This window comes from Sorex araneus, chromosome 2 (genome assembly GCF_027595985.1).
Source record: "Sorex araneus isolate mSorAra2 chromosome 2, mSorAra2.pri, whole genome shotgun sequence".
Taxonomy (NCBI): Eukaryota; Metazoa; Chordata; class Mammalia; order Eulipotyphla; family Soricidae; genus Sorex; species Sorex araneus.
Window position 1 is genome coordinate 35,137,023 of NC_073303.1, and position 27,093 is coordinate 35,164,115.

Consider the following 27,093-nt stretch of genomic DNA (forward strand, 5'->3'; position numbering starts at 1 on the left):
GCACCTCCAGGGGTAATTCCTGAGTGCAGAGTCAGGAATGATCCCTGTGCATCACCGGGTGTGACCCAAAAAGCAAAAAAAAAAAAAAAAAAAGACTTACTCCAGAGGCCACTCCCGGTGGGGCTGGGGGTGTTGGGCAGTGCCCCCTGCCCACGGTTCTCTCCCACAGCTCTGCACCCCAAGGGCCTGCCCCTTCCTCCATTTCTCTCCCGGTCTCTTCCTCGAGAACCCTCGGGCCTTAAGCTCCTTCAGCGGGAACCTTGGTCTCCGCACTGCTGGCCCTGCTGCCTGGAAGGCTGTTCCTCCTGGCTGGGGCCGCACCCCTGCAGCTGTCCCAGGGCTCAGGGGAGCACTGAGCATCCCCACCTCAGGGAGCCAGGCAGGGCAGGCCTGACGCTGACACGGACACCAGGATCCTGTCACTTCTGAGCTCTCTGGCCTTCGGCAAATGGATGAACTGCAACTGCAGCTTTTTTTTTTTTTTTTTTTTGCTTTTTGGGTCACACCCAGCGATGCTCAGGGTTCACTCCTGGCTCTGCACTCAGGAATTACCCCTGGCCGTGCTCAGGGGACCCTATGGGATGCTGGGAATCGAACCCGGGTTGGCCGTGTGCAAGGCAAATGCCCTACCCGCTGTGCTATCACTCCAGCCCCACAACCTCAGCTTTTGTTTTGTTTCACAGTGCCTGGGGTTTAACTCGGGGTACAAGGAACACGCTCAACCACTGAGCGACCTCCCTGGCCCTCGATTTCTTGTCTGCTGTTTGGGTTAGAGATTAGTGCAAGGGGCCCCGGCCCAGAACCATAGTAACCTTTGCTGAGGTTACAAAGCTCTTACAAAGCTCTTTTATGACATCACATAAAGCCACTGACCCCGAAAAATGTCCATCCACCCCCTCGGGCAGACTGTCCATTCCTAGGGCTGAGGGGCCCCCGTGGCCTGGATCAGCTCCGAGCTGGTGCCTGGTATACACAGAGGCCTGGCGTGGACACGCCATGACCAGAAACTCAACACCTTCAGTGATCCGTGAGTGGACACCGTGAAGAAGGAAGGTTGTTTTGGGGCCACACCAGCAGTGCCCTGGGACCATGTGGTGCTGGGAATAAACCCAGGCACCTTGCATGCAAGACACGTGCTTAGCCATTGAGCTCTCTCCCTGGAAAGTAAGGTACCGGCTGGGGGGTGGGGGCAGGGAGGGGCGGGGGTGCTTGTGCTGGGTTACAGCTCTGTGCTGGGGATCGCTGCTGGTGCACAGGGCACCAAGCTGAGGGTCGAGCCTGGGCCTCCTGCACGCAAAGACATCCAGAGGACGGGTGGGGAGGGGGCCCCTGAGACCCTGGTGGAGGAAAGGGGTGCACTGGTGGAGGCTGTGGGGTTAAAACATTAGATGCATAAACCCAGCCATGAACAGTTTCATAAATCTCGTTCATGGTATCACTGTCATCCCGTTGCTCATCGATTTGCTCGAGCGGGCACCAGTAACATCTCCATTGTGAGACTTGTTGCTACTGTTTTTGGCATACCAATACGCCACGGGGAGCTTGCCAGGCTCTCCAAGAGGGGCAGAGGAATCTAACCTGGGTCGGCCGTGTGCAAGGCGAACGCCCTACCCGCTGTGCTATCGCTCCAGCCCCTAAATCTCGTTAACCACAATCTTTTAATTGTGTGTGTGTTGGTGGGGGGTCAAGGGAGACATACGCATCTGCACTCGGCTTCCTCCTGGCTCTGAGCTCAGGAATCACTCCTGGTAGTGTGCAGGGGACCACACACGGTGCCGGAGATCAAACTTGGCTCAGCCGTGTGCAAGGCAAGCGCCCGACCTGCTATGCTATTGGTCCAGACCTAAAATTAAAAATCTTTGAAGAAAAAAAAAAAGATTTTTTTTTTTAACCACAGCAAACACAGAGCTGAAGACAGTTACAAGAGCGACTTGGTGTTTAGGAAAATACCTTTTATTGTTTCGGAAATGTTCAAATATTCGATGTAAAATCCTGATAGGGGCTTTCTCACACCTTCAATGAGCATGGAGAAACGACATAATCCCAGGCCCCACATGATCAGACAGGGCTGGTAATGGCCAAACCCCACGGGGAGGGGGACAGACCATGAGAGGCAGCTCCCTGGGCGGCCACTGTCTCCCTCGGGAAGCCGAAGCTGAGTGGGGCTGAGCGGCCCACAGAAGGCCCTGGACACCATCAAGGCAGCTCCGTGAGAAGAAGGGCGGGCCCGCCACAGCACCCGGCCTCTGCGCCCCAACGGGAGAGAGGCTGTGGGCACAGGCCGGATGGTGCCGAGTTTCTGAAACATCCCCTTCACTCACTCACAGAGACCAACGTGTCAGGGCTACTTAGGGAAAAAAAGGAAAAAAAATCAGAACTCGAACCTCTCGCTCCCTTTTGGCAGGAAGCAGCAGCCGACCGGCAGCACGGGGGAGAGCCGGCGTGAGCGGCCAGTGCCACGGCCCCGACGCCTTGCTCTGCGGCAGGACAGGCCCGGCTATAGATCTGAAGCAACTGTGGAAATGTTTTGCACTCACATTCAAAGGCTGCAGGGACTCAGAAAAAAAAGAAAAAAGATCCCCCTGGTTTTTATGAGAAGCATGACTGTTCCTCTTGGCTGTCTGGAGTCAAAACAAGGCGAGAGCCTCGTGATTTATGGGCCCCACTACACGTTCTCTGTCTTCCAGAAGGCATCAGAGACGGCCCACGGCTGCCAGGAGCAATTGTAAACAGGCCCCTGACAGCTCGGACACTTTGTTTTTAAATACAGCAAGACTTTTTTTCCTTTGGCCGAAGAGCCGACTCCCCAGGACATTTAGGGAAGAGCAGACGGAGGGTCCCTGGAAGCCAAGCTCGAGGGCCCAGACGTTTCCGGCGAGACCATCAAAGGCAGCGGATACGTTTATGGCGTACGAACATCGTCCTGGGCTCCCCAGGCGCCCGCGCCCAGCGTGGCGAGAGGCACAGGACAAGCTGACCGTAAGGCACGTGGCTGAGACGGACCCCGATCCAGGGCGGGGAAGATTATCTCTTCACCCATCTCCAGAAGTGCTGGAAGGCTGAGGAGTTGATGACACTCATGGCCAGCAGCAGCAGCAGGTACAGGGAGATCATGACGGCAAACCAGTGGCTGGAGACCCAGGAGAGCTGGCGGCACGCCCTGCTGGAGAGGCGGGAGAGAGCCACGTTGGGGGGGGGAGGGATGGGGCAGTAGCACAGCGGGGAGGGCAACCCGGGTTCGATTCCCAGCATCCCATAGGGTCCCCCGAGCACCGTCAGGAGTGATTCCTGAGTGCAGAGCCAGGAGTGACCCCCGAGCACTGCCGGCTGTGACCCACGCTGTCAGGACAAACAGCTCTCGCTAACATACGCATCAAGACCCGAGGCCGAAGGAAGATAGGATGATGGATCTCATGCCCCAGGCAAGCCGTGAACTGCAGCTCCACGCGTGCTCCCAACAAGCAAGAAGGCGGGGGCTGCCGCCACCACGCCTCGCGCCAGAACATTCTCTACATGTCCAGAGACAGCTGTGCGGTGAGCTCATCCCGGCTGTCTGCTCTCGAAAGTGCCCACCCGTCTCGCCGGCCAGCCCAGGCCTCCGCGCCGGGTGACCGCCCCGGCGTCTGCCCCGGCGGCAGCAGGTGGCAGGTGACTTCTCGAAAGTCTTTTCACTGGAGACAGGCGCTGACCGCGAGCCGGGCTTGGGAAACCCTCTCCGGCCCGCGGGGAGATGACCTAACCCCTTGAAGTGTTCGGAGCAGCCCCTCCGGGGAGGAGAGGTCAGGGATGGAATTTCCGAGCGGGAAGAGGGGGTGACTCCTGTCCGAGACGGAGGGGAGGGGAGCCTCACTGACGAAACTCTAAAGCCCGGAAACTTGCCGAAACAGTGGGACACGGGGACAGGGAGCCACCCCACCGGCCACCCGGACCCCCACCAACATCTGAAGGTGACCCCGGCCCCCGCGGGCCCGGCACAGCTGCTGCGGGGATCAACACCTCACCACCGTGCAGAGGCAGAAACAGCACCCCAGGCCCAGAGAGGCACGGACACCTGCCACTCCCGACAGCGCCAGCGGCCGTGACGCCCCCGGCCGACCAACTCAGCTTGCGGGCGCGACCCCCAGCTTCACCCCGGCCTCAGGGTTCGTGTCTGCAACTCTCCCGAGAAACTGACAGGAACTGCGGGCTGCGGCTGGCAGGGGTGAGGGGCAGGGGCGCGCCCGTGCTGAGAGCCGGGACTCTGTCTGCCACTTTGAGTTCTTTGTGATCTTGGGGCCTCACCCGGCAGTGCTCAGGGCTTACTCCTGCTCTGCTCTCAGGGGCCCTGTGGGATGCGGCGGGCGGAACCCCGGGGGGCCCTCCCGGCGGTGGTGTCACCGCAGGCCGGGTCTGCAGCTCTGAGGCCCTCCGGCGGCCCGTCCTTACCCCGTGGGCTGCTGCTGTGAGTAGACCAGCAGGTACTTCACCCGCAGGAGCTGGTTGTTGGTGACCACGAAGTACTTGGGAGGGACGTCGCCCCCCTCGCTGTTCTTGACTCGCGCTCGACTGCGGTCTATCTCCTGGGAATCTGGAGAAGCAGAGAAAGGCGCCGGTGACGGGGAGGGGCCTGGAGGTCACGAGACACAGGTCAGCACTCCCAGTCCCGGGGGCGCGGGCCAGTCCCGGGGAAGCAACACTAGAATTTGATGATTCCGAAGGGCAGACGGGAGAAAGAAAGGGCTGGAGGGGCGGGTGCTTGCCGTGCACGCGGCGGCTCAGGTTCAATCCCGAGCATCCCCCGAGTCCCACCTGGAGTGAAAGCGGAGAGTAGGATAATCTCTGAGCATGGTAAGATGTGGCCTCCCAATTTTTCTTTAAAAAGTAGCACTTTAGGGATTGGAGCGATAGCACAGTGGGTAGGGTGTTTGCCTTGCACGCAGCCGACCCGGGTTTGATTCCCAGCATGGTCCTCTGAGCACCGCCAGGAGTAATTCCTGAGTGCATGAGCCAGGAGTAACCCCTGAGCATCACCGGGTGTGACTCAAAAACTAAAAAAAATTAATAAATAAAAAGCAGAACTTTAGGGGCTGTACAGCGGGGAGGGCGTTTGCCTCGCACAAGACCAAGGTTTGAATTCCTAGCACCACATACGGTCCCCCAAGCACTTCCAGAAGTAATTTCCGAGCACAAAGCTAGGAGTAACCCCTGAGCGCTGCCAGGTGTGGTCCAAAAACAAAACCAAATCGAAAAACTAGTAGCACTTTAGGGCTAGGAAGGTAGTACAGGGGGTGGCGCTCTCACCTTGCACACGGCCAACCTGGGTTCAACCCCTTGCACCCCGAGGGGCGGTGCCCTGAGCCCCTCAGGAGAGAGTCCTGAGGACAGAACCAGGGGCAAGCCCTGAGCACTACAGGGCACTGCTGGGTGTGGCCCAAAAACAACGACAAAAAGTAAAAAACAAACCAGAAACAAAACCCTGAAATGTTTCCTTTGGTGACAAAAAAAAAAAAGAAAAGAAAAATTCACACCCCCCCCTCAAGTCAATAAAGACCAAAGCAGCTGACGGGGCGCAGCCAGGCTCTGGCTGTCGGCGTGGGAAGGCAGCGGAGCCACCTCTGGCCTCAGTTGTTTCGCATTAGAGACGGGAGCCCGCGGCTCAGGACACCAGACGGACACTCTGAGTCGGCCGTCTCTGAGCGCCAGCAGCAAGGGCCAGAGGGCAAGGCCTCCCGGCCGGCACACACAGAACAGGGGACTGACGCCGGCGGCCCGTCATCCGCTCTCTGGAAGCCCAGGGTGGACCCCCCGGGGCCTCAGCTGCCCCCCAGCCCTGACACGCACCAGAGCGGCCGGGACGCCTGCCTGCATCGCGTGTCTCTGGGCCGGCAAATGAGCCTGATGATCACGGAGCTCCTGGCTCCCGCTCTCCGCTCTGTGGAATGTCGCCTGCTCCGTCCAGATTGCCTCAAGCACTTGGACCCCGCGCTCTCCATCCTTCTAAGCCACCCGCCCCCCCCCCCCACCCCCGCCTCTCTGCCGGAAAGTGACACGGTTTCCCCGGCGTGGCGGGCCCCCGGCCACTCACTCACCCTTCCTCTTCATCTGGCACTTGACGTCCGGGTGGTCGATGACCTCGCACACGGCCACGCAGCTGAGGATGGGGCCCAGGAGGCTGCGCTGCCACCCGAGGCCGTGGGGGCTGTAAATGAGGGCCAGGCTCAGGTCACTGGTGAGGTAGGTGCCTTCCCCAAACAGGGACGTCTGCAAGGGCAGAGCCGACAGAGAGGACACGGTGGTGAGTGCAGCCGGGCGCTGGCGGGGCCAGGGGGCCGGCGGGGCTCTGCCCAGGCGCTTGTCGAGTCTGGTTTGGCCCCCCCCAGACGCATCAGTGGCTCCGTGACACGCCGGAGGGTGACAGTCCTCCATCTGCGATGGCTGAACCGACTCTGAGTGGAAAACCTGCGGCTTCCGGGGCCAGGCTGGGCGAGAGAAACGCACCTTGGGAGACCAGAGACCCCGTTTGCTTCTGGGTCACACCCGAGATACTCAGGGGTCACTCCTGGCTCTGCACTCAGGGTCACTCCTGGCAGACTCAGGGCATGCCTGGGATCAAACCTGTCTCATCCGCATGCAAGGCAAGTGCTCTACCCACTGGACTATCTCTCTGGCCCCACAGGCGTGCCCTGACAGGCACGGAGTCTTGACTAAGGACTGGGGGCAGGAACTGAGTCAGTGTCTGGAACAGCATCTCTCAGGCCAGAACTGCAGTGGGTAGGGCCAGCTGACATGCCGGGCAGGCTAAGGGTCCACCTATGTGTACTGACCACCAAGAAAATGCTCCCCAGTGGAGGAGGCCAGGCTGGAGCACGTGCTTGGCAGGCCAGAGCCCTGAGGTCCCCTGAAAGCACCCAGGGCGATCCCTGAGCAATGAGCCTGGTACCCAAGAACCACCAGGCACGGCCCCAAAAATACAGGGACAGAAAACACCTGAGGGCAGCAGCTTCCTGGTGGTCCCAAGAACATGGCCGCCAGCTGTCAGGTGCGGGAGGGAGAGACAGTATGGCAGGAAGGGCGCTTGCCTAGCACGTAGTCCACATGGGTTCAATCCCCGGCATCCCACAGGGTCCCCGTGAATCTGCCATCAGAGATGCCTGAGTGAAGAGCCCAGAGTAAGCCCTGAGTACTGCTGGGTGTGACCCAAAACAGAGAAAGAGAGAGAGAGGGGGGGGGGGAAGGAGAGAGATTGAGAGAGAGAAGGAAGAGGAAAGAGAGAGAGGGAGGAGAGAGAGAGAGGAGAGGAAGAGGAGAGAGAGAAAAAGAGAGAGAGAGAGAGAGGGAGAGAGAAAGAGAGGAGAGAGAACAAGAGAAAGAGGAGAGCGAGAGGGGCTGGAGCAGTAGCACAGCAGGTAGGGCGTTTGCCTTGCACGCGGCCCAACCCGGGTTCGATTCCCAGCATCCCATATGGTCCCCCGAGCACTGCCAGGAGTAATTCCTGAGTGATTGAGCCAGGAGTAATCTCTGAGCATCGCCAGGTGACCCAAAAACAACAACAAAAAAAAAAGAGGAGAGAGAGAGACAGAGAGAGAAGAGAGCAAGAGAGCGAACGAGAGCGAGTGAGCAAGCGAGTGAGAGAAAGGATAACTGATTTCTTTTCACGTTGGTGGGCAGGTGGTGCGGGGGATATGCTCTAACTACTTGAGCCCCCTTGTTTAGACTCTTAAAGACAAGGGAAGCATGTGCTGGGGAGGACAGAGAGACAGGACAGATGTCAGGACACTTGCCTGACGTGTGGCCACCCTGGCACTGCCCAGTTCCCCAGCACCCGAGCACAGGGCCAGAAGTAGCGCTCAGGAGCTGCCTGGTGTGGCCCGCAGCCCGCAGACCCCAGAGAGAGTGGCCCAGGGGGGTGTCACAGGGCTGGGGTGCATGCTCTCCACGTGGGGCGCAGGTCTCATCTCCGGCACCGCATGGTCCCCCAAGCACTACTGGGAATAGCCCCCTAGTACCGCTGGCCCACATCAAAAGCTTAATTTTTTTTTTTAAGTAAAACAGATTTTATTTGGAGGTTTTGAAGGGAAGTAGGGAGAGAAAGTGGGAGAGAGTGGAGAGAACGCGGGCTTCTCCAAGGGCGGAGAGAGCCCCTACACACATCCCAGCATTAGGCAGGAAAGCATGAACGTACACATCTCAGAAGGGGAGATGCGGGTGACACACGTGCTCAGGCACCACATGCGTTTAACCATGTGGGCACAAGCAGCACATGGGCTCAGGCAGCATATGCGCCCTTTAAACTTTTTTTAGGTAACAGTTATGTCACAGTAAGTTAAAAAGACAGAGCAGGGACACTATCCCTGCCCTTGCTGCACCCCCAACTTAAACAAGCTGAGGGCCAAGTCTCCTGCAGTGTCAGCGGGCGCTTCTCAAACCTCAATGAGTGAGTCAGTCCCTGGGTGGTTAATCAGGTGGTCCTGCGGGGGCCTGACCTGCCACAGCCCAAGCCCCGGGGCCAGCCATGATGCTGAGAAGAGGGCTGGCTACATGCCAGGGTCTCCTGTGTGTAAAGTTTCGGTTTGGGGACCACACTAGAGATGCTCAGGGCTTACTTCTGGCTGTGCACTGGGGAAGGAATCCCGGCAGGACTCAGGGGACCAGCCAAGATAGTGAGCGTCCAACTCAGGTCAGCTGCATGCAAGGCAAACGCCCTCCCTGCTCTAACACCTCCCGGCGCCCTGATGAGCTTCTACATCACACAAATCGGGGCCTTCTGCAGAGGTTCTCATTCAACTACTCGGGGCTCAGACAGACGCTGGGATATTTTTCGGCTCCCCAAGTGATTCTAAATGTGCAGGGCTGGAGCAATAGCACAGCGGGTAGGACATTTGCCTTGCACGTGGCCAACCCGGGTTCAATTCCCAGCATCCCATAGGGTCCCCTGAGCACCGCCAGGAGTGATTCCTGTGTGCATGAGCCAGGAGCAACCTCTGTGCATTGCTGGGTGTGACCCAAAAAGAAAAAATAATAAATGTGCAGCCAGGATTGGGTGCCACCTTTATGAAAGAGTCTTTTACAACTCAGAGGGTCACGCTGTTGTAGTATCTCTGCAGTTCCATGGAGCACCTGCTCTCGGCAGGTGCTGCTCCTGGTCCACAGGCCCACTCACGCTTCCATGGCCTTCTGCAGCCCATACACGGAACACGCCTTCCTGACATGCCCCCGGCACGCCCCAGGCTGCAGAGCCCCCAGCGCTGGCCTCGCACCCACCTTGTTGAGGTGGCAGTGCAAGCCGTTGTGGATGATGGAGTGGAAGTTCTCCAGGCGGCTGCCGTGGAAGGCGTAGATGAGCTCTCGCTCGCCTTTGGTCTCGTAGAACTTGGCATTCGCCGGGTCGAAGTACTCGATCTCAAACAGGAAGTTCGGCACAGGGACGGCCACGTGGGTGGCCCGGGTCAGCTTCCGAATCTTCTCAAACTTGAAAGCGTGAAGAGGGGTTACAGTTTGACATGGGACACTGGGAGCTTCCAGAGCGCAAAATAGCCTCCGAAAGCCTTGGTCTTCACGCCCATGGGCTCAGCTCATGAGGACAGCTGGTTTTTTGAAAATGAAAACACTAATTTGGGGCTGGAGCAATAGCACAGCGGGTAGGGCATTTGCCTTGCACATGGCCAACCCGGGTTCAATTCCCAGCATCCCATATGGTCCCCTGAGAACTGCCAGGAGTAATTCCTGAGTGTAGAGCCAGGAGTAACCCCTGTGCATCGCTGGGTGTGACCCAAAAAGAAAAAAAAAACACCACTAACTTAGGGGCCAAAGGAATAGTTCAAGGATGACCACACGCTGTACACAGGAGGTCTGGGTTTGAGCCAGGGGACCACTTGGTCCTGAGCCCCACTGAGAGTGACCCATGAGCACAGAGCCAGGAATAGCTCCTGAGCACTGTCAGGTACGGCCAAAAACAAAATAAACCATCCACTCATAAACATGGGTTTATAATTAAGTCAGAGCTTAAAGGTTAAGACTCTTTCCTCTGGCGCCAAGGAGCACAGCGGAAGGGCGTCTGCCTTGCATGCAGCTGACCCGGGTTTGATCCCCGGCATCCCGTATAGTCGACCAAGCCCTGCCAGGAATGATCCCCAAGCACAGAGTCAGAAATAAGACTTGGGCACAGCCGGGTGTGTCTCAAAAATAAACAAAAAATAAGACATCCCACAGACGCGCGCCCGCTGACAGGAAAGAAGGGCAAGACGGGCCGGGCACAGTCCACCCTGGCAGCCTGCAGAAAGGGAAACCAGGTCACAGAATGCGGGGGCCACGCTGGAACCGGTGGTGGAGTGACACTCATCCTGTCCCAGCCCGTGACTCAGCCCGCAGGTGTACAAAGGGAGACGCAGGCACACCTGAGGCGGCCTCAGGCTCTGCTCTGATACCCGACGATCCAAGGAGGCAAAGGCTTCTTTTCTATTTAGGGGGACTTTGGGTCTCACCCTCCAAGGCTCAGGGGGCGTAATGGGAGCCAGGGACCAACCCGGGGTCAGCTGTGTGCCCAGCCAAGCACTGTGGCTCTCTCTCCAGCCCCACCACAAATCTCACCTACGGTGTGGCCGAGGGTCCACGTGACCAGAACTGGGGGCGAGTGGTTGTGTGTCCTTGCACACTGAACCACGTAGGAAAACCCACAGTACAGCCCATCCATGATGAAATCAACCATCACTCTCCCTGTTTCGTGACTTTGGAAATGGGGTTGCTAAAAAGCACCCTGCAAACAACTCGAGGTCACGCACGCAGCTAGCCGGAAGGAGCGTGGCAGGGCGGCGTGCAAGCACGTTCCCGGGGCCCACTCCCAACACGCGAGCAGCTTCTCTGGGTACCGAGCGGAGGAACCCGCATCTTCCACCAGGCGCTACGGTGGGAGGGCCCCAGCCCCGCATCCTAACAGAGCCAAGTCTCACCTCCGACCTTCCTGCACTGTGGATCGCCAGGGCCTTTGACGATAAGATCCAGCCCACCAGGTCCCAGGCCCGTCTGTCTCTGTGGCCCGAGGCCTGGAGAAGTTCTCGCAGGTTCGGCAGCTTGCTGGCGTCATCGAGCTGTAGGGAGGAAGACGCTCGGTTAGCTGGATGCATAACACAGAGAGCCGCGCCCTCTAGTGGCGAGGCCAGGGAGCGGCGCTTCTCTCAGTCTCACCAGCATCCTTTGCAAACACCAAGAATGCGCTCAAGGCACACAGGTCCATTTCTGTTTTATGTTTTTTTTTTTTACTTTGGGGGCCACACCTGGTAGCGCTTGGAGGGCTGGCTGCATGCCAAGAAAGTGACTTGTTCACTATACTATCTCTCCAGAGCCTTAAAAATATATATATTTTTAGGCACTATGGTTAAGGTTCGGATTGGAACGATAGCACAGCGGGTAGGGCGTTTGCCTTGCACGCAGCCAACCCGGTTCGATTCCTCCATCCCTCTCGGAGAGCCCGGCAAGCTACCCGTGGCGTATTCAATATGCCAAAAACAGTAACAACAAGTCTCTCAATGGAGTTACTGGTGCCCGCTCGAGCAAATGGATGAACAACAGGAGGACAGTGCTACATGGTAAGGTTCCATACATAAAACATTCCATCACCAAAGCCTTCGCCAGGGTCTGCTTCCCGCCACCACTGACCCATGCGGTGGCTTCCTACAAGCTCAGTTTCTGTTGCCTTCGGGCATTTATTTTTCCCTTACTCGGCATTTTTAAATCCCGTCTCAGCGATCATTGTGTCTGTCCCTCTCCAGAATCATCCACCCAGCAGCAAACTGCATGTTTCATCTTATGAAGATTATCTTATCATTCGTTTGCCTCCAAACCCACATTCTGCACCAAGAGGCATTTGCTACAGGAGTAGGAGTAGCCTGGTCACAGACCCACCTGGCCGGGGCTGCCAACACCTGCAGCAGAAGTTAACAAAGCTGGAGCGATAGCACAGCGGGGAGGGCGTTTGCCTTGCACGCAGCCGACCTGGGTTCGATTCCCAGCATCCCGTATGGTCCCCCGAGCACCACCAGGAGTAATTCCTGAGTGCAGAGCCAGGAGTAACCCTGAGTGCATCGCCGGGTGTGACCCAAGAAGCGGAAAAAAAAAAAAAAAGTTAAAGCCCTTTCCCAAAACTCCAGCAGTCCAGCTTCTGGAGCACCTGTTCCCCTGGCGGCCAGATAAAGCCATCAAGGCATCCGCAAAATGGACACGTGGCTTACGGTGCTCAAACAGTACAGTGGGCAGGGCGCTTGTTTGCACAAGGCCAACCCAGGTTCAATCCCCAGCATCCCATATGGTCCCGAGCCTGCCAAGAGTAATCGCTGAGCACAGAACCAGGAGTCAGCCCAGTGCACCACTGGGTATGGCCCAAAATCAAACACAGAAAAATGGTGAACTTTAGCTTGACAACATCTTCAGTTTAAACATAAGTCATAAGTCATGTGATTCCTGGCACTCTGGGGCCTCCCTGGGAGCCCTGGGTGTGGCCAAGTGGGAGCGCATCTGCCCTGCAAACGTGGAGCTCTGTGTTCAAGCCCTGGACGCCCCACACCAACCCGTGTCATCTCCGTTGCCAGAGGTGACCCCGAGCTAGCCATCCCAATGACAAACGGAAAAGGGGAAATAAAATCCCAGCAGCGGGGCCAGCGCTCACACGGGCGGCAGGCCAGGCAGGTGTGGAGGAGGCCCTGTGTGATCCCAGCACCCCGGCAGCCCCAGCTGGGGTCCACCTGGTGGCGCCACTCACCAAGAACAGAGGGGTGCAGTGACGCCCTGACAGTGTGGGTGGGAAAAGTCAACCGTCCCCGTCTCGAAACAGACTAAAGGCATGGAAGCGTCTGAGCCCGGAAGCCAGTGAGCAAGTCAGAGACTCTCGAGCGAAATTCCAGGCCCACGAGCATCTCTCTGGCCCTCCAAGAAGAAAGGCCAGACAGGACCAGTTCCAAGTGGGGGGCACCGTCTGGGAAGACCCTTATCAAAGCCTTAAGGAAGACAAGCATTCTCCATCCTGGGGGTTCACTGGATCTCAGCGGGAACCGTGCCCCTATCCCTGTGCTGCTCTCCTCCCCGGCCCTCCCACTCTCGCTTCTCCCTCGGTCTCCTTTGAGGTCTCGGACCCTAGCCGGGACCAGGACCAACTCTTCCCTTCCCGCAGAGGGCAGAGTCCTCGCTCCATCCCAGGTGTCCGACTCCCCCAGAAACCGGACGGCAGGAGCCAGAGCAATATGATAGCCTTGCACACAGTCAACCTGGGCTCGATCCCCGGCACCCCCTGGGGTCCCCTGAGCCCTGCCAGGAGTGATTCCCGAGTGCAGAGCCAGGAGTAGCCTCTGAGCACCAATGGTTGTGTCTTCTCCAAAAAAACCCACAACACTGGGTGGGGAGTACCAGCCCCCACCATGAGGATCGAGGGAACCTCGTCCGAGTGGGGTCTCGACCGGAAGGGCACCGGGAGCCGGTGTGATCAGTCCTGACCCTCCCGGGACTGCGGTGGGGGAAGCAGGGCATCCAATAGCACTCTCACTCCCCCTCCATATAAGTCACCCCCAAGAAAGGGAGTGAGACACGGGCCACTGCAGCCGCTGCCTGGGGGGAGGCCGGCCTGAGCCGAGCTGGACGTGCAGGCTGCGGTCAGTACACGCCGAGCACACACGGGGCCCTGGGTCAGCCCCACGCATCCCACCAGGCTCGTGCCACAAGGCCCAGAAGGCTGGGGGGAGGGGGGCCAGGCCTGAGCACTAGCCCGGAGCAGCCCCCAGCAAACGGCCATCTGTGGGCGAGAAGCAGACCAGGTGGAGAGGCGGGGCAGGGGCAGCGCCTGCTGCGACCGGCAGAGGTGGAAGGACCATGAGACCCCATGACTGTCCAGCTCTAGGACGGCCAGGCCAGGGGCCACAGTCTCCTTGGCAGGGACCCAGGAGCCTATGTGCAGAGGCCATGACCGGGTTGGGTTTGGGGCTGTTTGATCTGGGGCTTAGTTGAGCCTGGGCCATCCTCGGTGGTGCTCAGGGGTCACTCCTAGGAGGACCCAGGGCTGAGTCTCAGGGCAGCTGCATGCAAGGGAAGCTCCCTGCCGCTGCTCTGCCTCTCCAGCCCTGGGAGATAGTCCAGCGGGGAGCCCTCTGTGGCGGTGCTCGGGAGTCCCAGCAGGGCTGGGGCGAACATCAGGGCCCCGCCAAGCACGCCGGCAGACCCCAGGGACTGTGAGCCCAGGGACAGGCGGGGGCAGCACTCGGGGAGGCCCCACTGCTGGAGGCGAGGTCCCTAACCACCGGAGAGGACAGAGCTGGCGAAGACAAAGAGCCGCCTGATAAAAGTGAGATACTCGCTGACCCTCTCCACCGAGAGGCCGTCGCCTGCCCAGGAGGGCTGAGAAGGGGGGCTGCTCGAGAAGTGGGGTCCCACCGCAGGGCTCGCCACCTCACTGGGCCGCGGCTGCTACTCTTTCAAGTCACGGCCCTATGACGGTCACATCACTCGGTCTCTGTCTTTCTCCCGGTGCACACTGCACACGGACATGCTTGGGATTCCGTCTTTGGGAACTGAGGACATACAGGCAACACGAGGGTCTGTGAGCACAGGGGGTGAAGCACCGGCCTTGCATACAGCTGATCCGGGTTCGAGCCCCAGCACCCCACACAGCCCCCCAGGCCTGTGAGGAGACATCCCAGAGGACAGGGCCAAGATAAGCCCTAAGCACAGCGGGGTGTAGCCCCCAAACCTGAATAAAGAAATAATAAAAGCTTGATCTGATAACAAAAGGAAATTTTTACCTTGAGATGTAAAACACGTCACCTAGTTGGACCTGTTCACTGACCAGCAGAGAGTGGCTTCTGAGAAAATCAATAAACACCGGGGGGAGTGCTAGTCACATGTTCTCTGCAAACAGACAAAATCGCCCCAATGCCCAGACTCCACTTCAAACCAATCTCATCAGATTCTCTCTGCCTTGCAAGCCACCAGCAATGCTAACAGCCTGTTCTCCAATCTGGAAAGACAGTCAGAGTCTTCCTTTGGAAGGCTGGTCAGCCTCCGAGCTGGCAGTTTCACCATGAGGAATTTGTCTCCAGGAAATAACCAGGGGCTTAAACAGTGATGAATGCGAAGGGGTGTTTATCAAACCATTATTTCTCAGAGCAAACAGTGGCTGGGAGGAGGCCCGGAGGAAGGACGCAGGAGAGCGAGGCGGAGGCCGGACTACGCTGAGACTCGGGAAGCCAGAGACGGGCTCATGGCAGCTAGGCCGGGGCTCGAACCCGTACTGTGGTCCCCGCACAATAGCAAAAAGACAAGCCTTCAACTCTCTCGTATCGTGGTCCCCGCACAACGGCTAAAAGACAAGCCTCCATCTCTCTGTCTCTGTCTCTGTCTCTCTCTCTCTCTCAGCTTTTGGGTCACACCTGGTGGTGCTACGGGGCGCTGGAGATCAACCCTGGGCAGACACGTGCAATACCCATTGTATGTATCCCTCTGGCCCCGGCACTGGCCTTTCCCTGTTACTTCTGAGTGCCATTTGCTAAACAAAGGAAAACAACAGGGGCCAGAGTGACAGGAAAGCAGGGAGGGTGCTGGCCTTGCATACAGCTGGCCGGGTTCCGTTCACTCCCCAGCACCTCATAACGGGTTCCCCGAGCCCCGCCAGGAGTGGTTTCTGAGTGCAGAGCCAGGGTGACCCCTGAACACACCAGATGCGCCACACACACCCCAAAAAAAGAAAAAGAAGGGGCTGGAGCCATAGCACAGCGGGTAGGGCATTTGCCTTGCACGCGGCTGACCTGGGTTCGATTCCCAGCATCCCATATGGTCCCCTGAGCAACGCCAGGGGTAATTCCTGACTGCACAGCCAGGAATAACCCCTGTGCATCGCCGAGTGTGACCCAAAAAAAAAAAAAGAAAAAGAAAAAGAAAATGAAAACCTCTGCTGGCACCTCCCCTTCCTCTCCAGGGCACCACAACTGATCCTGGGTCCTGTCCCGATTCCCTTTCCTTCCAGAGCCGACCTCCGAGCTGAGGCAGCTCTAAGTGCTGGAGCACGTGGCTGGCACACATGGTGGCACGGGGAGCTCCCCCAGGCACCAACACGTGCAGCGCTAGTGGCCCCCTAGAGAACTGGAGAAGCCCCCGCCCCAAGCAAAAATACAAACCAAATTCAAAAACATTATTCAAGAGTGAACCTCTGACTCTCACACTGGCAAGAGGCGAGAACGTTAGTCTCAGGACAGGTGCACACCCGGCGACGGTGCCACCCTGCCCAGGACACTCTCACTCAAGCCGTGCCGGACCCGGCTGAGCTTCCCCAGGGCAGTGCCCAGCACAGAACAGGTGAGAGAACAGATGGTGGGAGTCTGTCTGTGGGTCCGGAGAAACAGGTGTAAGGCCAGCTGGTGGGGCCGTGGTCTTGCTCACAACCAACCCGGCTTCGATCCCCAGCACCGCCAAGAGGGGCCCGAGCCCCACCAGGAGCGACCCCTGAGCACGAGAACAGAGACCGGAGAGAGTTAGGCACGCGCCTGGCCCCAACTGCCGACTTGGGTTCAATTCCCCAGCATCCTACATGGTCCCCCGAGCCCCACCAGGAGTGATCCCTGAGTGCAGATCCAGGAGAAAACCGTGAGCATCGCCGGGTATGACCCAAAAATGAGAGAGAGAGAGAGAGAGAGAGAATATTCCAACAGTACTTATATAATTAGAAATAAAATTATAAAATTTAGGGGGCTGTATCAGCAATATAGTAGGTAGGTTATTTTCACCTAACAACCTTGCACACGACCAACCCGGGTTCCATCCCCGGCTCCCCACAAGGCCCGGGGAACCCCCCAGCAGTGACCCCTGTGTGCAGAGACGTCAGTCCTGAGCACAGTCAGTTGTCACACACACAAAAAAAAACCCTAAGGTCTGGAGTCACAGCATACCTGGGTAGGGGTTTGCCTTGCACATGGCTGACCCGGATCTGCCCTCCCCTGCATCTCACACGGCTCCCTCAGCCCCGCCAGGGGAGATTCCCGAGTGCAGAGCCAGGAGCCAGCCCCAAGCATCACCAGGTGTAGCCCAACATCAAAATAAATAGTATGTAAGGCCCAGGGGGAGAGCTCAGGCTCGTGTGAGGGCCTCACGTCCGACCCCAGCGCTGCCAAGCACCGGCACTGAAGCACCAGGACAGCCCCGGGCCCCCCAGATCTGCTAAGGTGTGTGGTGGGGAACGCGCCTATTAAAAAGCTAGGAAACCCACATCCAAAAGAACAAAAGCAACCAGTGTTGGCGAGGATGTGGGGAGAAAAGGACTCTCCTTCACTGCTGGTGGGAATGCCGACTGGTTCAGCCCTTTTGGAAAACAATATGGACGATTCTCAAAAAGTTAGAACTTGAGCTCCCATTTGACCCAGTAATACCACTCCTGGGAATATACCCCGGAGAGGCAGAAAAAGTATAGTAAAAGTGACATCTGCACGTATGTGTTCATTGCAGTACTATTTATAATAGCCAGAATCTGGAAAAACCCGAGTGCTCAAGAACAGATGACTGCTCAAGAACAAAAACTTTGGTACATCTGTACAATGGAATACTATGCAGCTGTTAGAAAAGATGAAGTCATGAAATTCGCATATAAGTGGATCAACACGGACAGTATATGTTAAGTAAAATGAATCAGAAAGAGAGGGACAGACATAGATTGCACTCATCTGTGGAATATAAAGTAACAGAATGGGAGACTAACACCCAAGAACAGTAGAGATAAGTACCAGGAGGATTACTCCACAGCTTAGAAGCCAGACTCGCATGCTGGGGGGAAAGGCAGCTCAGATAGAGAAAGGACCACCAAGTAAAGGGTGCTAGGAGGGCCCGTTCAGGATGGGAGATGCGGGCTGAAAGTAGACTATAGACCGAACATGATGGCCACTCAATACCTCTACTGCAAACCACAATACCCAAAAGGAGAGAGAGAGCAAAAGGGAATGCCCTGCCACAGAGGCAGGGTGGGGTGGGGGGAGGGATACTGGGACCATTGGTGGTGGAGAATGGGCACTGGTGGAAGGACGGTCACTCGACCACTGTATGACTGAAATGTAAGCACGAAAGTTTTTAAGTCTGTAACTGTACCTCACAGTGATTCACTAATAAAAAAAAATTTTTTTAAAGCTAGGTAATCAAAACGTGTAAATATGAAAAGGCACGGATAAATCCAAACAATTCCAAAGCTCCACTGCGCTCATTCCATCTCCATCAAACACACCAGATTGTTTTCCTGGTGACTGTAATGGCAGGAGGAACATGGCAAGGGGCCCGGGAGGTGGGCGAGCATGACCAACTCAGGGCTGATCGGACCCAGGCCACCCTAGGGTCCCCTGAGCACCACCAGGGGTGATCCCTGAGTGCATAGCCATGAGCAACTCCTGAGAATTGCTGGGAGCAGCCCAAACACCAACCTACCCAAAAAAAAAAAAATCCCAAACCAAGTCATACCACCCCCATTCATTGGTGTTTCTGCTTTTGTTTGCTTGTTTGTTTGTTTGTTTGTTTGTTTTTTGGGTCACACCCGGTGGATGCTCAGGTTACTCCTGGCTCTGCACTCAGGAATTACTCCTGGCGATGCCCGGGGGACCATATGGAATGCTGGGGATCGAACCCAGGTTGGCCATGTGCAAGGCAAACGCCCTACCCACTGTGCTATCTCTCCGGCCCTCATTGGTGTTTCTGGATAAGAGTTAATAAACTGGAGACGGAGCAACAGCACAGCAGGCAGGGCGTTTGCCAGCATCCCATCCCTGAGTGCAGAACCAGGAGTAACCCCTGAAGTGTGACCCAAAAAGAAAAAAAAAAAAGAAACCTGATAAACTGCATGGCGGGGTGCCACATCAGGAGACCCAAGGTTCCTCTCAAGCTACCACGGAGGTCGTCCAGAAGTGCATCCCGGATCCAGCCGCAGGCAGCCTGACACGTGAGTCTCTGCGAGCGGGGGCCAGTCTGGGGGCCCTGGCGAGCTCGCGGCCTTCTGCTCTCCCACAGCAAACTGGACTTGTCTCCCCGGGGTTTCCTGTGCACCCTTTGACACCCCTAGACCCTCCTCCCCTCCGCACCCGAAAACCCCTGTAAGTTCCGAGAGACCTGGCACAGCATTAGCCACTGCCCCTGTTCCACGCTGCCTGCCCCGTCCGTGTCCGCTGCCCCCCCCCCCGAACTGCTGGACACTGTCCACCTCCCCCTGGCTCCCTGACGCTAGACCCGCCGCGAGGCTTCTGCAGGTCCATCTGCAGCCGGCAGCGGGGACCTGCCCTAGGTGGTAGAGCGAGCTCCTCCTGTGGACGGGCCCGCGCGCCATCCCTAGCACCTACAGCGAGGTCCTGGTGGCTGGACCCCCAACACCCACGCAAGTGGACCCGACCACCACCCCCAAAGACACGGAAGGATGCTTCCCCTCACTCTGCTCTCACCAGGTCACCAAACGGCGTATACGGATTTGCAGAACCAAACAAAGCGGGTCAGTCGGCTCAACACTCCCTGATCGCTCTGTGCACTGAAACTCCCGAGTAGCAGGGCCAAGCCCTGAGCAGCCTCAGGACATCCCGACGGCCTTTGACGTAGCTCAGTGGTAGAGCACTTGCCCCGGGTGTGTGAGGTCTTGGGTTTGGTTCCCAGCACCCCCAGTAAGTTTCTACACTGCAAAGCACCAAACCTTGTCTCTTGGCCCCTGGGAGTGACAAGAGGAAACAAACCCCGACCATCTGGTCAGAATTCTAAACACCTGCACCAGAGTAGTAGGGCATCTGCCTTGCCTGCAGCCAACCCAGAAACACCCCATATGGTCCCCCAGAGCACTCCCTGAGCACAGAGCTTCGAGTAAATCCTGAGCAGCCCCAGGTGTGGCCCGAAATCAAAACAAAATAAATCTAAACGTGCGGGCCAGAACAATAGTACAGCGGGTAGGGTGCTGCCTTGTACACGTCTGACCTGAGTTCGATCTCAGGCATCCCATATGGTTCCCCAGGCACCGCCGAGAGGAAGCCCTGAGCACTGCCAGGTGTGGCCCCAAGCAAACAAACAAAAATTATTAGGCTATTTTGATGTTCCCCTTCTCAAAGAACCAATTCTGGTTAAGATATTTTTCCTAAGTAGTCCCAAAATTTGGATTACAAAGAGGGGGGGGGGCAGGACAGACATGTCTGTACAGGTGGCAAGACGCTTGCCTTGCATGAGGCAGACCATGGTTCAAACTGGCACCTCACAGGGTTCCCAAGTACAAGAGCCAAGAATGAGCTCTACGCACCATCACGTAATACCCTCCCCCACACCCCCCCAAAAGAAAAAAAACTAAGGTAACTGGTATATGGAATGCTAGGGATGGACACTCAATTAAACATCTTGGGTCTGGAGAAACAGTACAGCAGGTAGGGCGCTTGACTTGCATGCACCAGACTCCGGCATCCCATATATTCCCCCCCAGCACCGCCAGGAGTGCAGGGCCGGGGTAACCCCTGAGCATCGCTGGGTGTGATCCAAAAACTAAAAATTCAATCAACTGCCATGCGAATATCAGAAATGTCCAGTGCAGGGGCTGGCGAGATACAACAGAGTAGGGCATTGGCCTTGCACGCACCTGACCTCGGGCTCAATCCTCAGCATCCCACACTGCCCCTCCCTGAGCACCACTGGTGGTTCATTCCTGAGCAGAGAGTCAAGAGCATTGCTCGGTGTGACCCTCAACTGAAAAGGTAGTTAATTGTGCCTTGTGAATATCAGAAACGATCAGTGCAGCGGGCTGGAGAGGCAGTCCAGGAGGTAGGGCACCGGTCTTGCACGCAGCTGACTCGGCTTCCATCCTTGGCACCACAGATGGTCTCCCGAGCCCTGCAAGGCGTGGTCCCTGAGCACAGAGTCAGGAGTAAGCCCTAAGGACTGCCGGGTGTGGTTCAAAAACAAAAAAGAAAAAAAAATGACTACCGTGCTCTAAGTACGATATCCGTGCATCGCGTCCCTAGCGAGGGGGTCTGGGTGGTCTGGGCGACTCGGTGCTGATTGCTCGCCGGCCGACACCATCCCAGTCCGCAGCAGCAGCTGACCCCAGACCTCGCCTTCCGCCGCGGCTCCCTGGGCTCCTGCTCCACATGGGGAAGCCTCCCCCGGACCTTTCCCCACGCCCGGCGTGTGGACACGTGGAGGGGCAGCGCCCGGACGCGCACTCACCAGGGCCTCGAAGTCCTTGCAGTTGTGGCGGGCGTAGGACGCGGGGAAGGGCCGCAGAACCGAGTCGCGCTTGTAGCTCTGCAGCGCCGACGCGAAGAGGCTGCACAGAAGGTCCGCGGCCAGCACGTCGCGGCCCGCCGCCTCCCGAACGGCCTCCAGGCCTGCGGGCTGCATCCCAGCTGCTGCGGGCGCGCGGCCCGGCGGGAGCGCGGGGCTGGACCGGGTTCCGGGGCCGGGGCTGGAGCTCGGCGGCGGGACGGGATCGCGGGGGCCGGCAGAGGCGCTGACGGGCGGCTCCTGCGGGGCTCCGGGGACCCGCCGAGGAGACGGGCCGGCGGGGACGCGGGTCAGCGCCAGAGAGGGGCTGGGGGATAATGGGGTCCGGGGTGCCCGGGCCTACGGGAGGGGCTATGACATGGGATGAGAGGACAACGGGGTGTCCCTGGCAGGGGCCGCGGCCGAGGCTCCCCCAGGGGTGCGCGGACACAGCCCCCGCCCCGCGCCCGGCGAGGTCGCGGCGCCGCCCGCGTCTTCCTGTTCCGCCTCCAGGTGTCGCGGCCCAAGCGCCAGGGCTCGGCCGGCTGTCCTCGGCGCCGGCGCCCCACCGCCCCGCGTGCCCCCAGCCCCGCACACAGCACGCCGCACGCCGCGCCTTCCTGCGGGGGTCTCCGGCGCCGCGCGCCCACCTCGCTCCCCGCGCAGCCGGAGCTCCGGCTCGTCGCCGCCCAGCACCCGCCCCGCGCCCCGCCCCGCCCCGCTCCGCCCCGCCCCGCTTCGCTCCACGTTCCGCCCCGCCCCGCCTCGCTCCGCCCCGCCCCTTCTCTCCTCCCCGCCTGCCCTGCGCCGCCCCTCGGATCCTCTCGGAGCCCCGCCCCGCCTCGCTCCGCCCTCGGGTCCTCCCGGAGCCCCGCCCCGCCCGGCCTCGCTCCGCCCCATCCCGACATGTTCCGCCCTGGGTCCTCCCGGCGCCCCCGCCCCGCCCCGCGCCCCGCTCCGTCCGCCCAGCCCCGCGCCCCGCTCCGCCCCGGGTCCTCCCGGCGCCCCCGCCCCGCCCCGCGCCCCGCTCCGCCCGCCCCGCCCCGCGCCCCGCCCTCCGCGCGCGGTTCCGGGAGGTGCGGCCCGGGCGGAGTGGCCACGTCACTGCGCACCTTGGGCTGCGGGGTTGGCGAGCGGGAGCTGGGCTGCGCGCGCGACCTTGAAGTCGCCTTTGTCCCCGCGTCGCGGGCTGGGCTTGCGCGTCTCCTGCTGCCTTTCCTGCGGCCAGAAGGAGCGTTTATCCCGGGAACGCTGGGCCCTGTGTGCGGCTCTGACACCGCCGGGCCCGACGGGGTGAATCCAAGGTTCACACCCGGCTGTCATAGGACAGGCTCCCGGCGCTGTGCTCGGGCGTCTCTCTGGGCAGCGCCGGGGACCCGTATCTGGTGCCGGGAATCGACCCCGGGTAGGCTATGCGCGGGGCAAGTGCCCTACCACCATACCCCTCCCCAGCCCTGTCTTGTCGTTTCAAATCGTGTGTTTGGGTGAGGTTTGTTTTGATGTTGTTTGGGGGGCTTGGGGGTCATATCCAGAGGTACTCGGGAGATAGGGGGCCATGAGATACCAGAGATTAAAACTAGACCACCTGATAGTACAGGGGGAGGGTTTTCCTTGCACATGGCCAGACTGGGTCCGATCCTGGCATCCCATATGGCCCCCTGAGCACTGCCAGAAGTGATTCCTGAGCACAGAACCAGGAGTAACCCCTGAGCATCGCTGGGTGTGACCCAAAAACAAAACAAGGGAAGTAGTTCCTGAACACTGCCGGATGTGACATGTGACATCCCCCAAATAATAATAGTATATGTGACAAGTATAATTTGTAACGTACTTAAATGAAATCCTGGTGCCTGCATCCATCACAGTCTTAAGAAAAGCCACAAGGGGAAGGGACAGAAAGTGCAGGGGTTAAGGTTCTCGCCTTGCACTCGCCGCAGACCAGGGTTCGAATCCGCAGCGCCGCCGGGGGGTGGTCTTCATGTCCCGCACCCCCTGTCCCCGACGACGAGAAAATCCCTTTGTTTAAAAGAACCGAATAGACAGCCCTGAGTTCTCTAGTCGAGCCGACGGAACCAGGACCGCGTGCGGCTTCTCCGGGACCCTGAAGGCACCTTCGGGTTCGGCTGTTTCCGGAGTCCTAAAGTGAGCCTCCAGGTCATTTGCATACCCATAATACACTACTAATACTATCATTGTTTCCCAATTTGAGAAACTATATTTCCCTTATAAATCTTTATAAATATGCGAATATTATTGTTTGAGTTTCTTGGATAAATTTCTAAAGGCATTACCGTCTAGAATATATAGCCACCATCTGTGAACTAGGAGTAGCTGTCTCCTGAAAAATACAGTACACAAGGGCCAGGGTATACTCTGGTTTCTCTTCAGATCGTATAAATCTTTCGCCTTTTACTAAAGATTTCCGTGGAGAGGAACAATTCTGAGTCTTAACTCAATTTTTTAGGGCCTTGCACTTGCAAGGCTATATTGTTTCAGTATAAAAGTAGACTAATCAATATTCTTTTTCGGTCAGATTGAGGTTAGGTCTAAATAAACTAAAGACGTTTTTTCGTACTCATTATAATGCTATCAGGTTGTGGGCAGTTCATTTGGTGTTTCTTGTTCTTATTGCTGTTCACAATTATAAATTTATTTTTTCTATTGTATTTGATCTAGAACCATGCCCTTAATTCCCCACTCTCAGCTTTTTTTCATAGGAGGTACTTTTGTTGTTTTTTTTGCCTTATGGTTTACAGCACAGGTATTTCTAAGAGATCTTTGCTACTAGTTTTTACCGGACAGGCTACTCCCAGTCATGTGCAAGGCAAATTCCCTACCCGCTGTGCTATTGCTCCCGCCCCATCTCTCCCATCTTTCTTTTACCTAATAGAAAGATACAAAAACATCACAGGGATTAAAAAAAATATATCATCTGTAGCTCAGGCTAAGAATTTTGTTTGTTTGAAAACCAAATCTAGGCGTGATCAAGGTTTGCTTTATCACACATGGTAGGATGTAGGGTGTTAGGCTGTCACTCAACACACACACTCCAGACTCAGTTGGATAGAGATAGACCAGGATATTTATTAAAAGCTCAGTGCGACTCCCAAGCCTGAATTCAGCATTTATAATATACCAAATATTACCCTGAACTTGTGGTATAAGCCCACACTCCTATATTCTTAACCTTTCTCTTACACAAAGCAGAGGTGGCAGTCAGAAAAATGTTATGCTTGGTTTGTCACACGTACCACATTGATTCATGGAGAACTCTATTACACTAAAGGCTAACTAGGAAATAGAAAAATGTAAAAGATAGTTAAAAGAAAAAACAGGGTTCCTTTCATTTTCAGGGGAGCATACAGGCTGTTACCAGTGATCAAACTTGGGTGAACAAGGCAAGTGCCCTCCTACTGTATTATCTCTCTGACCCTGAAATTTATAATCTTGTCTGTTCCCCCGTCTCCCTTTTCCAATAAGAACTCTAGAACTGTGCTGTGACACATAGTCTCAGAGTATTTAACAGGAGGGCTGTTGTATTAGGGTTCTCCAGACAAATAGGGTACTATAGCCATACACATACTACAGAGACTGAGCCCCTATAACGAGGGAAGCCAATGATGCCGGTATGAGCACTAAAATAGGAGCTGGTGGATATACCAGCTTGGGACGACCCTCCCCACCATTCCCAGCTAACACCTAGCATTTCAGTGCCAGGGCCAAGGATGCAGTGCTGCTCAGACCCTGCGAAGCAGTGACCTGGAGGACTTTGGAGCCACACTACATTAGTAGTGGCTGACTTTTGGGCAGTAGAGAATACAGCTGGGGCCGGAGTGATAGTACAATGGGTAGGGCACTTGCCTTGCAAGTGGCCAACCCGAGTTCAATTTCTAGCATCCCATATAACCCCTGAGCATTGCCAGGAGTAATTATTGAGCTGAGATTTTGCCATGCTCAAGGCCCCTCTCCACACACACGTTCTGACGAGCCTCACGCATGAAGGTACTGGCAGAGGAACCCAGGTGTGTGGGACCTGGGGCTGATATTCCAAGCCTGCTCGGATCAGGACTGGGCCTCCTCTGCCCAGATTTCCCATTTCCCAGTAGCTAGGCGATCACACGCAGGGACTGCCCCCAGTGCCATGTAATCCCATCCACAGCCAGCATCCAGAGACTTAAAAACAAGCTCCAGGAAGCGCGCGGCCGCTTTGCAGCCACGCGACATCTTATTACCTACTTCTCCTCTGGGAGAACCTGGCAAACGACCGGGAGTTTCCTGCCCACATGGGAGAGCCTCGCAAGGTCCCCATGGTGTATTTATATGCCAAAACCAGTAACATGCTGGGTCTCATTCTCCTAACCCTGAAAGAGCCTCCAATGCAGCATCATTGGGAAGGACGGGTAAAGAGAGGCTTCTAAAATCTCAGATCTAGGACAAATGGAGACTTTTACTGAGACTGCTCGAGAAATTCGACGATCAACGGGATGATGATGATGATGATGATGATGATGATGATGATGATGATGATGATGATGATGAATTATTGACCACAGAGGCAGGAGTAACTTCTGGGCATTGACGAGTATGGCCCAAAAGCAAGCAAACAAAATCAACGACATCAACAAAAAAGAATACAATCCATTTCTGTTGTTACCCTAAGCCAAAACACTTTCAATATCCACATCATAGAGGGAACCTCCGAGTCATCTCACCTGCCCAGAAAGGCTGGGCCAGGTATCTGCATAAAGGATAGAGAAGATGGGAGATGATTCATTGGTCAGGAATTCTGGGACAGGAACTCAGTCCTAGGCACCATGCTGGGCTTGACCCTGGTAGTTCCTGGCACCCATGGGGCCAAGCATTGAACTGAGCTTAGAGCAACTCACCACAAAAAGAAACGAAGAGGGGCTGGAGCAATAGCACAGCGGGTAGGGCGTTTACCTTGCATGCAGCCAACCCAGGTTCAAATCCCAGCATCCCATATGGTCCCCTGAGCACCGTCAGGAGTAATTCCTGAGTGCAGAGCCAGGAGGAACCCCTGTGCATTGCCGGGTGTGACCCAAAAAAAAAAAAAAGAAAAAAAGAAACGAAGAGATTGATGGACATGCTGGGGAATGAAAAGTCATCCAGGGCTCTCAACAAATGTCAATCACAAAATATTTGCATCCGGCGCATATGCTGCCTGAGCCCATGTGCTGCTTGCACCCACGTGGCCGAGCACATGTGTCGCCTGAGCACATGTGTCTCCCAAGCACGTGTGTGGCCCGCATCTCCCCTCTTGAGATGTGTACTTTCATACTTTCGTGTCTAGTGCTAGGATGTGTGTAGGGGCTCTCTCCACCCTTGGAGAAGCCTGCGTTCTCTCTTGAGCGCGTTATTCTTACTATTCTCTCTCCCACTTATCCCTTCCTCCTTCCTTCAGAAACCTCTAAATAAAATCTGTTTACTTAAAATAAAAAATTGCATCCATTTATGAGAGTGAAGGACTCTGGACAACACATTCTTTTTCTTTTTTTCTTTTTCTTTTTTGCTTTTTGGGTCACATCTGGCAATGCACAGGGGTTACTCCTGGCTCTGTACTCAGGAATCATTCCTGGCGGTGCTCAGAGGACCATATGGGATGCTGGGAATCGAACCCGGGTCAGCCATGTGCAAGGCAAACGCCCTACCCACTGTACTATTGCTCCAGCCCCTGGACAACACATTCTTTAGTAAGTTACAAGATTTCCAAATCTCTCTTTCAGCAGAATTAGTAACACTTAATCCAGTTGTCATTTGGTAGTTCATTATGTGTCAGTGAGTGACAATGTTGAAACCCCATCCAGCGACAGATTTATGAGAGCAGAGTTTCTTAGAGTACAACAGTAACAAGAAAAAAGAAAAGAATTTGTCTTA

At 56.6% G+C, this 27,093-nt stretch overlaps 1 protein-coding gene and 1 non-coding gene across 3 annotated transcripts; one reads left to right on the forward strand and one right to left on the reverse strand.

Annotated features, from left to right (window-relative positions):
- Positions 1-1,937: 1,937 nt before the first annotated feature.
- Positions 1,938-21,910, reverse strand: PARP16 (poly(ADP-ribose) polymerase family member 16). 2 transcript variants are annotated; one of them, XM_055129434.1, is made up of 6 exons: positions 21,163-21,910; positions 10,926-11,063; positions 9,241-9,447; positions 6,069-6,240; positions 4,426-4,567; positions 1,938-3,160 (listed from the first exon to the last, which is right to left on the reverse strand). In XM_055129434.1, exons 1-6 carry the CDS (start codon positions 21,334-21,336, stop codon positions 3,025-3,027), a joined length of 969 nt encoding a protein of 322 aa, XP_054985409.1. In that variant the 5' UTR covers positions 21,337-21,910; the 3' UTR covers positions 1,938-3,024. The 2 variants fall into 2 exon arrangements, with proteins under 2 accessions (XP_054985409.1, XP_054985408.1); XM_055129433.1 differs by having other exon boundaries at positions 1,938-3,163.
- Positions 21,911-23,566: 1,656 nt separating this feature from the next.
- LOC129402751 (U5 spliceosomal RNA) lies at positions 23,567-23,682 on the forward strand. Its single transcript, XR_008628797.1, has one exon. It is a non-coding gene; the product is annotated as a U5 spliceosomal RNA (small nuclear RNA).
- The last annotated feature ends 3,411 nt before the right edge of the window (positions 23,683-27,093 follow it).

Excerpts from the sequence above, each read along its gene's own strand:
- PARP16 (XM_055129433.1), bottom strand. The coding sequence starts at position 21,336 with ATGCAGCCCGCAGGCCTGGAGGCCGTTCGGGAGGCGGCGGGCCGCGAC. Across the intron at positions 9,448-10,925 it reads ACAGTGCAGGAAGGTCGGAG|TTTGAGAAGATTCGGAAGCT; the intron begins GTGAGACTTGGC and ends CACGCTTTCAAG. Across the intron at positions 6,241-9,240 it reads TGCACTGCCACCTCAACAAG|ACGTCCCTGTTTGGGGAAGG; the intron begins GTGGGTGCGAGG and ends CTGCCCTTGCAG.